Here is a 14,423-nt window from a genome sequence, read left to right as displayed (position 1 = left end):
AAGAGCCTTTGGGTTTTGAGAAGTGGGTGGATTTGTTCAGCCGCCGAATCTATTGAGAAAGTTTTAATATTAAATGATCAACAAGAAATTATAGCAATAATATTCTATCCATTATTATTCTACCCCATAGCCAGTATGTGTTTTTCTATCAGACACACGTGCGAGAATCAGACATATTTCACTTCTAACAGGTGCCAATAACGTTCAGAATAAAACGGCTGCGGAGGCCTAAAACAAAAACAAAAAAAATGCTGGAAAATTCCGGGTCTGACGCTTTGTTGGGAGAGAACACAGTGCTGGCCAAGTCACGTGTGCTCTAAGGCTTCAATGGTTCGCGAACGGGACAGAAAATAGTCCGATTCCTTAAGTTAATTTATGATAACAAATCTGCCAAACTACTACTGTACCAAGGTCAGTGCTCTCAATGTGAGAATGTGGGTGGCCCTGAAAAGGGCCTTTGGGTTTTGTGAGAATTGGGTGGATTTGTTTAGCCGCCGAATCCATAGAGAGTGCGGCCCTGGCGTTTCAGAGCGTACACCACATCCATGGCGGTGACCGTCTTGCGTTTGGCGTGCTCGGTGTAGGTGACCGCATCCCTGATCACATTCTCCAGGAAAACCTTCAGCACCCCGCGGGTCTCCTCGTAGATCAAGCCCGAGATCCGCTTGACGCCGCCACGGCGAGCCAGGCGGCGGATGGCTGGCTTGGTGATGCCCTGGATGTTATCACGAAGCACTTTGCGGTGCCGCTTTGCTCCGCCTTTCCCCAGTCCTTTGCCTCCTTTCCCTCTGCCAGACATGATTCTTCTTCAGTCAAATCGCTGCTAAATGAGAGAGGAGCTGCCGCAGCTCCCTTTATTATACAGCTCGCCCCGACCTGACTGAGAAAGAGAGAGAGAGGCGGGACGGGGAGGAGACTGAGAGACAGACAGAGCAGTGAAATGTCTTTCACCATCCAGCTCCTCCTCCTCCTGCCCGAATTGATATTTTAGATTCAAATTCAAACAGAAGGGAAAAGAGCGCGGGAACAAAACGTACAAACTGGAATATCAGATACGAGCGAGTTAGAAACCCGGGTCTACTCAATCCAGAGTTTTCAGTACCATTCCCGCCTCAGTACAATCCTTTCTGTAATGAGTCGAACTGCCTGACCCCATCTCAATCCCAGCTACTATTCTATTCCTGACAACTCCTCTCCTATATAAAAAAACACATTACTGCGGGTGCTGGAATCTGAAACAATATGAGAAAATGCCGGAAAATCTCTGCAGGTCTGGCAGCATCTGTAATGAGAAAAGGACGAACCTTCGCAGTCCTGATGACATTTTGTTAAAACTCCGCTCCCAGACAGTTTGAGAATTTTACTCAGATCTCTCGCAGTTGATAAAATGTGTTTTGTAGTTTGATTTGTGAGGTGGGTTCTCTCCGCCAGGATTCCTTTTACACCCTCACTCTGAATCTGTGAATAAATAAACTAACACAAAGTGTTGAGTGTTCCCCCAGGGCCATTCCCGGGTTAGGGAGAGGCAGTGTGTGTGTGTGAGTGCAGAGTGAGGGGGGAGAGGGGCACCCGGGTCTAGAACATGTCAGCGAGTGAGCGGGAATACTGGATTAACATTTCTCTCTGAAATCTGCTCCCAGCGCCGGGACAGCGATTCATTGACCGCGGGGGGGGGGGGTTCAGCTCTTTCCTGAGAGAGGTGGGTGGCTCTGAGAAGAGCCTTTGGGTTCACAGGTTTGGGATTTGCTCGGCGAATTTCACTTCTTTCCTGCTTTCTTAGACTTTGCTGCAGCCGCTTTGGGTTTGGCCTTTGATGTCTTTACCTTCGTGACCTTCTTCACAGCAATCTTTTTCTTGGGGGATGCTTTCTTCACGCTCTTTTTTGGAGTTGTCGTTTTCTTGACTGCTTTCTTCACTGTGGCTTTCTTGGCTGCTGGTTTCTTTGTTGCCGATTTCTTTGTTGCTGGTTTCTTTGTTACTTTCTTGGCCACCGCTTTCTTCACTGGGGTTTTCTTGGCCGCTCCTGCCTTTACCTTCTTGACAGTTTTCCGCTCCGCTGTTTTCTGAGCGAGTTTGTAGGAGCCGGAGGCGCCAATACCACTCAGCTGAATCAGCTTTCCATTTTCCACATTCCTCTTTAAACTTTGCCTGATCTGGCTCCCCCGTTTGCCCACATCCACCCCTTTGCCCCGCAGCTCCTTCTTGATAGCGGCAGTGGAGATCCCCTTGCGATCCTTGCATTCCGCCACTATCTGGAGGATCAGATCGCCCACACTGGGACCTGTTGCTTTCTTCCGGGGAGCCGCTGCCTTCTTCTTCTTGGCTGCCTTGCCTGTGGCGGCGGCTGCAGGAGCCGTTTCGGCGGCTGCACTGTCGCTCATGTTCGGAACTCTTCACCAAATCTCTCCGTCAATGTGAACTGGATGAGAAATGAAGCGTTTGGTGGCGGCACTGAGCAACTTAAAGGCAGCGAGCGGACGGGGCGGAGACAAGCTGCTGTCAGCTCCAGGCTGCTGCTGCCTTCTCTGTGTTTCTCTCTCGTCCCAAACTCTCAATTTCCACTCAAATCCCGGCTCCACACTGTCCCAGGTTCAATCCTCATTGTGTCTGACACCTTAATGCCTGTTGTAGAAAAGATTTCACCCGGATTGAAGGCTGCATTTGGGATTAGATCCAGTTTTTCTGCTGTACTGTTCACGCTCTCTCACCCCATCGCTGTCATCTCCCTTACTTTTCGACTGAAATCTGAAAATCGACATGGAAATTGCGTTGAAATCTAACTTTGAGAAGTAGGAGGGATACAGGGGGAGAATTTGATTGAAAAATATTTTTGTTTTACGCAAGAATGATGCGGAGACCTCACAATCTGAACGGACACACAAACACAGTGATCTTCTCCTGTTTCCCCCGCCCCTGTCACACACTGTCTCCTGCACAATATTCCCATCTGCTCAATCCCAGGCTAAAATGTTTTTGTAATGTAAACTTCCGAGGGCACATTGTCCCTCCATTCGACACTTTCCCCCCGTTGTGTTGGTTAATTGTAAATTCTCCCTTCACTTTGTCAATCTCTGTATTTCCTGTCCCACATACTGTGTGTTAGCCTCACTCCCCAGCAGCAGCCAATCAGCTGGGTTTTCATAACATTACATTGTTTGTGCGTCTTTCTTCAAGGTGAAAATACAAATAATTTCTTCACTAAACCTCGAGATTTTCCAGTTTGAGGTTATCCTCTTGCACTGCTCAGTAACACAAACTGAGAGTGAGGGATGGAAAGGCATATAGAAACAAACATAGAGAGTCACGTTGAGATTGGAGGCACAGTGAAAGAGAAAGGCAAGTAGACTGAGGGACACATAAAGTGAGAGAGAGACATACAAAGACAAATAAAACGAACGAGAGTCACAGAGAATTAGAGACAGAGCGAGAGAGAAAGAAGGGAAGATTCAATACTGCAGTACCCAGCTTTGTGCTAATATCAGAATGACGAACAATATTACACTAACACATGCATTAGCAAATGATGTAAGATGCTGTATGAATACAGCATTAGAATACATAGATATCACAATCCATAACTGTGCCAAAAGCATATATACATCCTCTAAGGGAGATAGAATAGCTTTGGAAACAGAACAGATTAGAGGAGGTTGTAAAACAGGGGACTGTGTATACCAGGGAAGTGTTTAAAACCAGAGACTGTGTAACATCAAGCAAGTTTGTGAACCAGAGAAGTGTGCACCCCAGTGGTGTGAAGCAGGGTAGTGTAAAGTGGGGGAATATGTATACCTGGGGATATGTGCACTCCAGGCAGTGACTAAAAGGAGAGAGAACATAAACCAGGAGAGTATGTGCAAGAAGAGAAGAGTACAAACTAGGGAAGTGGTAAATCCAGGGTTATGTGTCAAGGCAGGGAGTATGCAAACCAGGGGAGTGTATAAACAGGGGGAGCATGCAAACCAGGGGAGTGTGTAAACTGGGTGAGTGTATTAACCCAGGAGACTGTGCAAACCTAGATAACAAGGATACCTATGTCAGTCTCCTATTAAATGACTACAGCTCAGCCTTCAGCACTATTATTCCCACAAAACTCATCTCCAAACTCTACGGCCTGGGTCTCGGCACCTGGATCCTAAACTTCCTAACTCAAACCACAAACAGTAAGGATGGGCAACAACACCTCCTCCACAGTAAGTCTCAACACCGGTGCCCAACAAGGCTGTGGTCTGAGCCCCTTCCTATATTTCTTATACACCTATGACTGTCTGGCTAAATTCCCCTCCAATTTGATTTTCAAGTTTGCTGACGACATCACCGTAATGGACTGGATCTCAAACAATGACAAGACAGACAAAAAGAATGAGGTAGATAATCTGGTGAATCTAGCTGGATGAGAATATAGGCAGCCATGGTTAGTAAGTTTGCAGATGACACCAAGATTTGGTGGCATGGTGGACAGTGAGGAATTGCAGCGGGTTCTTCATCAATTGGGCCAGTGGACTGACAAATGGCAGATGGAGTTTAATTTAGAAAAATGTGAGGTGATGCATTTTGGTACATTGAACCAGAGTATGACTTACTCATTTAATGGTAAACTGTTGGGGAGAGTTACAGAACAGAAAGATCTGAGGGTACATGTTCATAGCTCCTTGAAAGTGGAGTCACGTGTGGGCAGAGTGATGAAGAGAGCAATTGTCAAGCTTGGTTTCATCGGTCAGAAAAATTAATAGAGGAGTTGGGATGTCTTGTTGAAGTTGTATGAGACATTGGTAAGGCCACACAAGGAATACTGCGTGCAATTTTGGTCACCTGATTATAGAAAGGATATTATTAAACTAGAAAGGATGCAGAAAAGATTTATTACAATGCTACTGGGAATTGTTGGATTTAGTTATAAGGAAAGGCTGAATGGACTGGGACTTTTTTCTCTGGAGTGCAGGAGGCTGAGGGGTGACCTTATAGAGGTCTATAAAATAATGAAGGCATAGACAAGGTAGATAGTCAATATCTTTTCTCAAAGGTAGGGGAGTCTAAAGCTAGGGGGCATAGGGTTAAGGTGAGAGGGGAGAGATATAAAAGTGTCCAGAGGGGCAGTTTTTTCACACAGAGGGTGGTGAATGTCTGGAACAAACTGCCAGAGGTAGTAGTAGAGGTGGATACAGTTTTATCTTTTAAAAAGCATTTAGATAGTTACATGGGCTCAATGGGTATTGAGGGATATGGGCCAAATGCCAGCAATTGGGATTAGCTTAGGGGTTTAAAAAATAAGGGTGGCATGGACAAGTTGGTCAGAAGGGCCAGTTTCCATGCAGTAAACCTCTATGAAGTGATGACAATCTCTACCTCAATGTCAAAAAAATGAAGGAGATCGTCATCAAGTTCAGGAAGTGTAAAGGAGAACATGCCCCTATCTACATGCTTATGGGATATGTGGTCAGGTATCTAGATGGGTAGAGAACTGGCTTGCAAAGAGGAGTCAGAGAGTATTTGTGGAGGGGTCTTTTTCTAGCTGAAGGTCTGTCACTAGTGGTGTGCCGCAGGGCTCAGTACTGGGACCTCTTCTCTTTGTAGTGTATATAAATGATTTGGAAGAGGGAGTAGGTGGTGTGATCAGCAAATTTGCTGATGACACCAAGATGGCTGGATTGGCAAGCAGTGAGGAGCAGTGTCTGGCAATACAGCAGGATATTGATAGGTTGGTTGATTGGGCAGATACGTGGCAAATGGAGTTTAATCCAGATAAATGTGAGGTGATGCATTTTGGCCAGAATAATGTAGGGGGAAGTTATATGATAAAGGGTAACCTATAAGAACATAAGAACATAAGAAATAGGAGGAGTATAGAGTCGCAGCGAGACCTGGGGGTGCAAGTTCACAAGTCTTTGAAGGTGGCAGCGCAAGTGGAGACTGTGGTGAAGAAAGCCTATGGTATGTTAGCCTTTATAGGAAGGGGTATAGAATATAAGAGCTGGAGTCTAATGTTGCAGTTGTACAGAACGTTGGTTAGGCCGCATTTGGAGTACTGCATACAGTTCTGGTCGCCTTACTACCAGAAGGACGTGGAGACTCTGGAGAGAGTGCAGAGGAGGTTTACCAGAATGTTGCCTGGTATGGAAGGACTGGGGTATGAGGAAAGATTGAAGAAATTGGGGGTCTTTTCCCTTGAAAGATGCCGACTGAGGGGGGGATCTAATAGAGGTATATAAGATTATGAAGGGTATAGATAGAGTAAACGGAGGTAAGCTATTTCCTATAATAGAGTCACGTAGGACAAGGGGCCATGGACTTAAGGTGAGGGGGGAGAGGTACAACACAGATATTAGAGAGAGGTTTTTCACACAGAGGGTAGTGGGGGTATGGAAAACACTAGAGTCCTTTAAGAGTAACTTAGACAGGCACATGACTGAGTTGGAGATGGGTGGATATAGGAGAACCTTTTAAATAAGGGTCATTAGCATTGGGGCGTCCCTGGTAATGAAAATGGGTATAGTATGATAATAATGTTTTTTCTCTTTTAATTCACAGGTTTTAATTCGGTCCGCCTCGTGTCCAACGAGGGGCATACACGCGATGGGTCATACTGGGGCTGCTCTTGGTTGTTCGAGATTGGCCTAGTGCTTCATGTCGTTAGTGTGTGCCTAAACTGGACAAGGTACTGGGCAAGACGACAGCTCAGTGACTATCGCTGATTGCTGTGCAGACACATGGATTTGGGCCGGTGTCTGTGGGAGTTTGCACATTCTCCCCATGCTTGCGTGGGTTTTCTCCGGGTGCTCCGGTTTCCTCCCACACACCAAAGATGCGCTGTTAGGCTGATTGGCAGGAATAAATTGTCCCTAAATCAGTTTTCCCTCAATCTGGATGGCCATAAAACATTAAATAGGGGTCATGGGTAGAGAGGTGGTGTTGAGATGGCAGCGTGGGCTCGTTGGGCCGAAGGGCCTGTTTCCCAGGCTGATTTTGTTCTTTGTTCTTTGTACATCAATGGGGACAAAGTAGAAAGGGTCAAGAGGTTCAAGTTTTTAGGCGTCCAGATCAGCAACATCCTGTCCTGGTCCCCCCATGCCAATAACATAATTATAGAAGCTCATGTTGCTGCATCTACTTTCTCAAACGATTAAGGAAATTTGGCAAGTCAGCTATGACTCTCACTAAATTTTATAAATGCACCATAGAAGTGTTCTTTTTGGTTGAATCACAGCTTGATATGGCTCCTGTTCTACCCAAGACCACAAGGAACTACAAAAGGTCATGAATGTAGTCCAGTCCATCATGCAAACCAGCTTCCCATGCATTGACTCCATCTACACTTCCGCTGTTTCAGCAAAACAGCCAGCATAATTAAGGACCCGATGCACCTTGAACATTTTCCCTTCTATCTTCTTCCTTCAGGAAAAAGATACAAAAGTCTGAGCTTACATACCAATCGACTCAAAAACAGCATCTTCCTTGCTGCTGCCAAACTTTTGAATTATCTTGCATTAAGTTGATTTTTCTCTACACCCTAGCCATGACTCTAACACTATGTTCTGCACTCTGTTATTTCCTTCTCTATGAACATTATGTTTTGTCTGTATAGCACACAAGAAACAATACTTTTCACTGTATGTTAATACATACGACAATAATAAATCAAATCAAAACCAGGGGAGTGTACAAACCGGGGGAACGCATATACCAAGGGAGCATGCAAACCAGTGGAGTGCACAAGCCAGGGGAGTGCGTCAGCCAAGGGAGTGCACAAACCGGGGCAGTGCATATACTACGGGAGTGTGTGAACCAAGGTGATTTACCTATTCATTCAATTTTCAGTTTCAGAAGGGTGAAAATTCAGTCAAATAATAAAGTTCTAGTTTGCAGAACCTCTGGATTTGACGGGATGGATGACAGCATGATAACAAACACACTGTGTGGGTGACACTGTAGTTCACACTGCAGCTTCACAGCGCCAGGAGCCTGGGTTCAATTCCTGGCTTGGGTCATTGTCTGTGTGGAGTTTGCACTTTCTCCCCATGTCTTTGTGGATTTCGCCCAGATGCTCCGGTTCCCTCCCGCAGTCCACAGATGTGCAGGTTAGGTGAATTGGCCATGCTGAATTGTCCCTCAGTGAACAAAGAACATAGAAACATAGAATAGTACAGCATAGTACAAGCCCTATGGCCCTCGATGTCGTGCCGAGCTATGTCCAAACCCAAGATCAAGCTATCCTACTCCCTATCATTCTGGTGGGTGCCATGTTCCCATCCAATAACCACTTGAAAGTTCCAACTCCACTACCACAGCAGGCAGTGCATTCTAGACCCCAACCACTCTCTGACTAAAAAACCGACCTTGGACATCCCTCCTGTATCTCCCACCATGAACTTTATCGTTATGCCCCCTAGTAACAGCTACATCTACCCGAGGAAATAGTCTCTGAATGTCCACTCTATCTATCCCCCTCCAACTTACGAACTTCTACTAAGTTGCCTCTCATCCTCCTCCAAACAATGCTAGCCTAACAGGGGCCGGACTGTGGCGACTAGGAGATTTTCACAGTTACTTCATTGCAGTGTGAATGTAAGCCTCCTTGCGACCAATAAATAAACTTTACTTTAACGAGCTACAGGGAATGACTGCAAATTGAATGTCTAATCGGGACAAACACAGAGCTTCACTCGCTATAATTTCACCCAGCACTCCCCCCACACACCAGGACAACAGGGCTTTGGAACTTTCGCTCTGTGTGTCTGATGCGAGGGAAACGGGGAAAATTCCTATTGATTTCCGGGAGCTGAGCACAAAGCGAGATCTGCGCGTGCGCGGCCTGAGCCCCTCCCCTTCCAGTCGTCACATTGAGGTTCAGAGCGCATGTGCAGCCTCTCCTTTCCCCACATTGCCACTCAGTGAGGGGAGCGGGCTTCCGTTCAGCAGCTTTGGAAGAATATCAGCCTCCCCACAGATAAAAGGTGAGGCCAGTGCAACCAATGCAGTCTACGTGGAATTCAGATCAGAAAGATAAAAGACCGGGACACTGGTCAGTTTGGATCCAAGATTGACTTAGGGCAGGAGGCAGAGGCTGATAGTCTGAGCTTGTTGCTATGACTTGAAGCCTGTGTTCAGTGACGCACCACAGGGGTTGGTGTGGGATCCCTAGCTGTTTGTAGTGAACTTTAATAATCTGGACATGAATGGTGTTACCACGCAGAGGTGATGTTTCATTCTGTGCAATTTTGGGACCCCCCTCCACCCTCCACCGCAAAGGGAGATAATTCATTCAGTCTTAATTTTAAGTTAAGTGTGCTTGAGATGGTAGGAACCTACTGATGTTGGTAACTTAAAGCGTGATCTGCCATTCTCTACTATGAACAATTAATAGGCCTCTGTGTTAGAACTGGTGATAGTCTTATAAGAATTAGCAAACCGAATAAACTCCCCAATAGAATCTTGTTCTAATTACACGACTCATTCAGGAATAATACAGAATATAGTCACTCTCAAACAATATGATACCAGGCGTCAGTTGGAAGTATGAACTTTCTTCTGATGCTTCGGACTGAACTTTGAGTTGGTTTCTCCCATTTAGATGGTGATTTGATGAAGCTATATATATTAATGCAACGTTTCATTTGAAAGACTCACCGTTCCCTCCTTCAAACTAAAGAGATGGCAAGGTTGCTCTAACTTCCATCTCCCCTTGTCTGGGTTTAACTACCTGGAATTGCCTCACAGTAGGCAAATGGAATTTAATGTTGGCAAGTGCGAGGTGGTCCACTTTGGTAGGAATAATGGTAGGAAGGACTATTACTTACGTGGTGAAAAACTGCAGCAGGCGACGGTGCAGAGGGACCTCGGGGTCCTTGTGCATGAGTCGCAAAAACCCAGCCTGCAGGTGCAGCAGGTGGTCAGGAAGGCTAACGGGATGCTGGCCTTCATAGCGAGGGGGATTGAATATAAAAATAGGGAGGTCTTGCTGCAGCTGTATAGGGCATTGGTGAGGCCGCAGCTGGAGTACTGTGTGCAGTTTTAGTCGCCGCACTTACGCAAGGATATTTTGGCCTTGGAGGGAGTGCAGAGGAGGTTTACTAGGCTGATACTGGGGTTGAGCTATGAGGAGAGGCTGAATAAACTAGACTTGTACTCGTTAGAGTTTAGAAGAATGAGGGGAGATCTCATTGAGACATATAAGATGATGAATGGGGTGGATAGGATAGAGGTGGAGAGACTCTTCCCGCTCAGAAAGGACAGTAGGACTAGGGGGCACAGCCTCAAGATAAAGGGGGGGCGCAGTTTAGAACGGAGTTGAGGAGGAACTTCTTCACTCAAAGGGTGGTGAATCTCTGGAATTCTCTGCCCGTTGAGGTGGTGGAGGCTGCCTCGCTAAATATTTTTAAGACGCGGGTTGATGGGTTTTTGATAAGCAAGGGGATTAAGGGTTATGAGGAGAGGGCGGGAATGTGGAACTGAGCCATGACAGATCAGCCATGATCTTATTGAATGGCGGGGCATGCTCGAAGGGCTAGATGGCCTACTCCCCGCTCCTATTTCTTATGTTCTTATTCCTGCAATTTGAGTGGCTTGAAGTTATCAAAATTTGAATTCCATTTGTTCTGTGTCTGCTTGTTTGCCTTAAACACGTTGGTTCAATTTAAAAGCTCATTTTGCTTTGCTGGAACTCTGGCTGCTGCTTTGGATACGAATGTTGCTTCTGCACCTTGCTTTCTGTAATTTAAAATCCCAAGCACAAAGACGCATCTTTTTTTTAAAGAGACAATGCTATATCATTTCCTCTGAGCATTTCTTTTCAATATTTACATTTGTAAAACACTACATTCTTAACCTTATATATGCACCTTTATAACAATTGGAGGGGGGGGGGGTGGTGGGGATGGTATGATCAGTAATTTTACATATGGCATGAAAATTAGTGAAGCAGTTTTAGATTACAGGATGACAAAACAATGACAAGTGGAATTTAACCCTGAGTAGTGTGAGGTGGTGTATTTTGAATAAATAGTAGAAGATTTGGATGTACAGATGACCTGAGGGATCTATGGGTTCATGCTAGAAGATCTCAGAAGGCAGCAGGACAGATACATAGGTGGATAAGGAAGCAAATGAAGCATCTATTTTTATTTGTTGAGGCATTGACTCCCTATGGTGCAGAAGGAAGCTATTCAGCCCATCTAGCCTGCACCAGTAACAATCCCAGCCAGACTCTGCCCCTGTAACCCAACACAAAGGGGCAATTTAGCATGGCCAACCTAACCTGCACATCTTTGGACTGTGGGAGAAAGTCCATGCAGACACAGGGGAGCGTACAAATTGCATACACACAGTGACCCGAGACCACAATTGAACCCAGGTGCATGGCATTATCAGTAATAGAATCCCCACAGTGCAGGGAGAGGTCATTCAGCCCATCGAACCTGCACTGACAACAATCCCAACCAGGGATTCCTCCGTAACCCCACGTATTCACTCTGCAAATTTCCCTGAAATTAAGGGTCAATTTTGCATGGTCGGTCGACTTAACCCGCACATCTTTGGAATATGGAAGGAAACCTGAGCACCCAAAGGAAACCCACGCACACATAGGACAAATGTGCAAACTCCACACAGACAGTGACCCAAGGCCAGAATTGAATTCAGGTCCCTGGTGCTGTGATGCTGCAGTGCTAGATACTGTGCCAGCCAATATATACATTGCGAGATTAGGTTGGAAGTGTAAAATGCTGGTTAGGTCACACCTAGAGTACTGTACATTGTTTTGGTCACCGCACTATAGAAAGGATGTAATTACATCACAAAATATTGAGGAGATTCACCAGGAGGTTGCCTATACTTGTGTATTTCTGCTGTGAAATGAGGCTGGATCAGCTGGGGTTGCTTTCCTTAGAGCAGAGAAAGGTGAACAGGGAAAAACTTTAAGTGAACAAAATTATCAGGGATGTATATAGCAGGGAAGGAAGGAATAGTTTCCCTGAGTAGATGGGTCAATAATAAAGACTTAAGTTAAGGAGAAGGTGATTCAGAAGGAATGGTGAAGAAAGTAAATCTCTCAACATTTAAGAAGCATGTACATCTGAAAACACCATAGCAAGCAAGGCAGTGGAGCACAGGATGTAAAATGGGATTAGAATAGATAGGTGCCTGATGGCTGGTGTAGACATGATGGGCCGAAGGGCATCTAGCTGTTCTGTAAAACTCTAACTTTCTGACTATGACCTGTTTCCCACTGCACAGTTAGTTAAAAGAGAGCTGCAAATTTAAATCTGACCCTTGCTGAAATCTCTGCCTGATCTGAATCGCCCAGCTGAAGCAGCAGTATGCAGGAGAGACTGATACTCAATCTTACCCATCAAAGAATATCAGATGAAGCAGGAATGACTGCTATAGCACTGCGATGGGCTCGGAAACTGGTTTTAATATTATGATTAATTCTAATGAATTAATTCTTTGATCACTTTTCATCCTTCTAGCTCACCTGTTCAGAGTTAGGAGCTCCTGGAAGGAAAAAAATGACACACAAATTGCAGAGGCAATGCTACCTTGAAAGCAAGGCAAGCACGAGGAGCTGGTTCCAACACACAGCAGGTAGGGTATGACTGATAAAGCACAGCAATACTACCAGATCATTAGATCCGTAGTAAATTGGGGGGAAAAAATACTTAGAGACTATTTTAACTTCAGCGAAAGTTGAAAGAAAGGACAAAATGAAACACAAAAGCTCTCATTTTACACAGGAAATATTGATACTGTCATTCACACAGTAGAGAAAAACAAAGTAACTATGTAGGATTATTCCTGCTTTCATACATAGTACTGTGTGTGAGAGATCCAGAATGTAAATAATATTTATATACAGTAGCAGAGACATACATAGAGATTGAATCAGGCACGCATACCCCTGGATAATGACTGATGAATGAACTAAACTCACATTCACTTCCAGGCACTGAAAGCTCACAATGTAACATTCACCTGTGATGTTGGAGACTTCAATACTTAATAGATCACAACATTGTATTTGATTCCATGGGCTGACAGATACTTAACTCATCTCAATCTTAGATACTGTATCTTAGAAAAAGATGTACAAAATATACAGACCTTTCACATACAGCACGTGGACTGACAGGATTGGAAGCAAATTACTTTTCAGATTTATTAACAGAGAATGGCAGGAGGAGAAAATAGGCTACACTGGTGTACATGACAAGATAGTGAATATATTCCACACTCACATTCCAAACAGGGTCTAACATTTTCAGAATTAAGGGCATAACAACTGCAATAGATGACAGTCACACCATTAAGTTGAAGTGATAAAAATAGAAAGCCACACTGTCCCAAGGACTGAAGATCACAGTTACAGAAAGGTATAGGATTGATAACATTCACATAAGATAAGAGACTGAAAAAAATGCTCTCACGTAGTGTTTAGACACTGAGTGCTGCAGAGTGAATCCTACATGGGCACACAGTACCAAACTGACAGATAGAGATAAAATCATACAATCACAAAAACATAAATGAGTGTGACAGATACAGAACACATCTCATTCATGTCCATCTCAAGAAACTAGAACATACAGTTTGAATCCATTAGTTGCAGCCATCCCAGCGACAATCTAATATAGAATTCTACTCATGCACATACACCTGATAATGACAGAAAAGAAAGTAGCCGATATTGAAGGAGACAAAAGCTCACATACTAACTCAAAGAATGATGAAAATTCATCCCACAACCACATATATAGAATGACTTATGAACTGAACCAGTGATGAACAGATGCAGATCAAGTGTCTTTCACATACTGATCACTTACCAGAACAATATTTGTTCTTTGAACAGGGAAAGGTGAGCAATTTGTTCTGCACTAGTCATCTTAGAACCACCTCCTTGCACCATGTTGTCTGCGAAAGGTACAGCCATGTCCTAGATAGGTAGGAAGTGTAAATATTTTACTTCAATGAAGATATGGTGATAGGATTTCAAGTCATAATTTCTTTGACTTGGAGGTGAACTTGTATGTGATGTGACTTCCATGTAACAACTGTCCATGATCTTCTATAATGCAGACCAGGTTAAGGTCCAACAGTTTTATTTGGAATCACAAGCTTTCAGAGCAGTGATGAAGGAGCAGTGCTCCAAAGACTCGTGATTCCAATAAACCCATTGGACTATAACCGGGTATTGTTACCATGATTTTTTAGGTGTAAAAGGCTGTAAGCCTTAAGGGTAAGATGAAAAAAATCTTCTTGAGTTGCTGAATTGGAATTCGTAGATGGTATACATTGTGGGAGAAGAGGGGAGGGAGTAAATGCTCACGGTTGTGAAATTGTGCAAAAAAATAAATTTCACAGGACCTAACAGAATTCTTGACTAAAATCTACAATTACATTTCAGAAAGTGACTTGCACAATAAAGTCCTGAT

General features: G+C 44.4%; 2 protein-coding genes across 2 annotated transcripts; both read right to left on the bottom strand.

Moving 5' to 3' along the window:
• Positions 1 to 487: 487 nt before the first annotated feature.
• LOC145345387 (histone H4) lies at positions 488 to 811 on the bottom strand. Its single transcript, XM_080193202.1, has one exon. It carries the CDS (start codon positions 797 to 799, stop codon positions 488 to 490), a length of 312 nt encoding a protein of 103 aa, XP_080049328.1. The 5' UTR covers positions 800 to 811.
• Positions 812 to 1,734: 923 nt separating this feature from the next.
• Positions 1,735 to 2,381, bottom strand: LOC145345383 (histone H1-like). The gene has a single exon (XM_080193199.1). The coding sequence runs from the start codon at positions 2,379 to 2,381 to the stop codon at positions 1,758 to 1,760; it is 624 nt and encodes a 207-aa protein (XP_080049325.1). The 3' UTR covers positions 1,735 to 1,757.
• Positions 2,382 to 14,423: the final 12,042 nt, after the last annotated feature.

The sequence above is a fragment of the Carcharhinus amblyrhynchos genome, chromosome 7, assembly GCF_965287045.1.
Source record: "Carcharhinus amblyrhynchos chromosome 7, sCarAmb.v2.hapA, whole genome shotgun sequence".
In the NCBI taxonomy this organism is placed as follows: domain Eukaryota; kingdom Metazoa; phylum Chordata; class Chondrichthyes; order Carcharhiniformes; family Carcharhinidae; genus Carcharhinus; species Carcharhinus amblyrhynchos.
This window is presented reverse-complemented; position numbering and strand designations above follow the sequence as displayed.

Bases quoted from the DNA above. Each gene is read 5' to 3' on its own strand.
- LOC145345387 (XM_080193202.1), bottom strand. From the start codon at position 799: ATGTCTGGCAGAGGGAAAGGAGGCAAAGGACTGGGGAAAGGCGGAGCA.
- LOC145345383 (XM_080193199.1), bottom strand. From the start codon at position 2,381: ATGAGCGACAGTGCAGCCGCCGAAACGGCTCCTGCAGCCGCCGCCACA.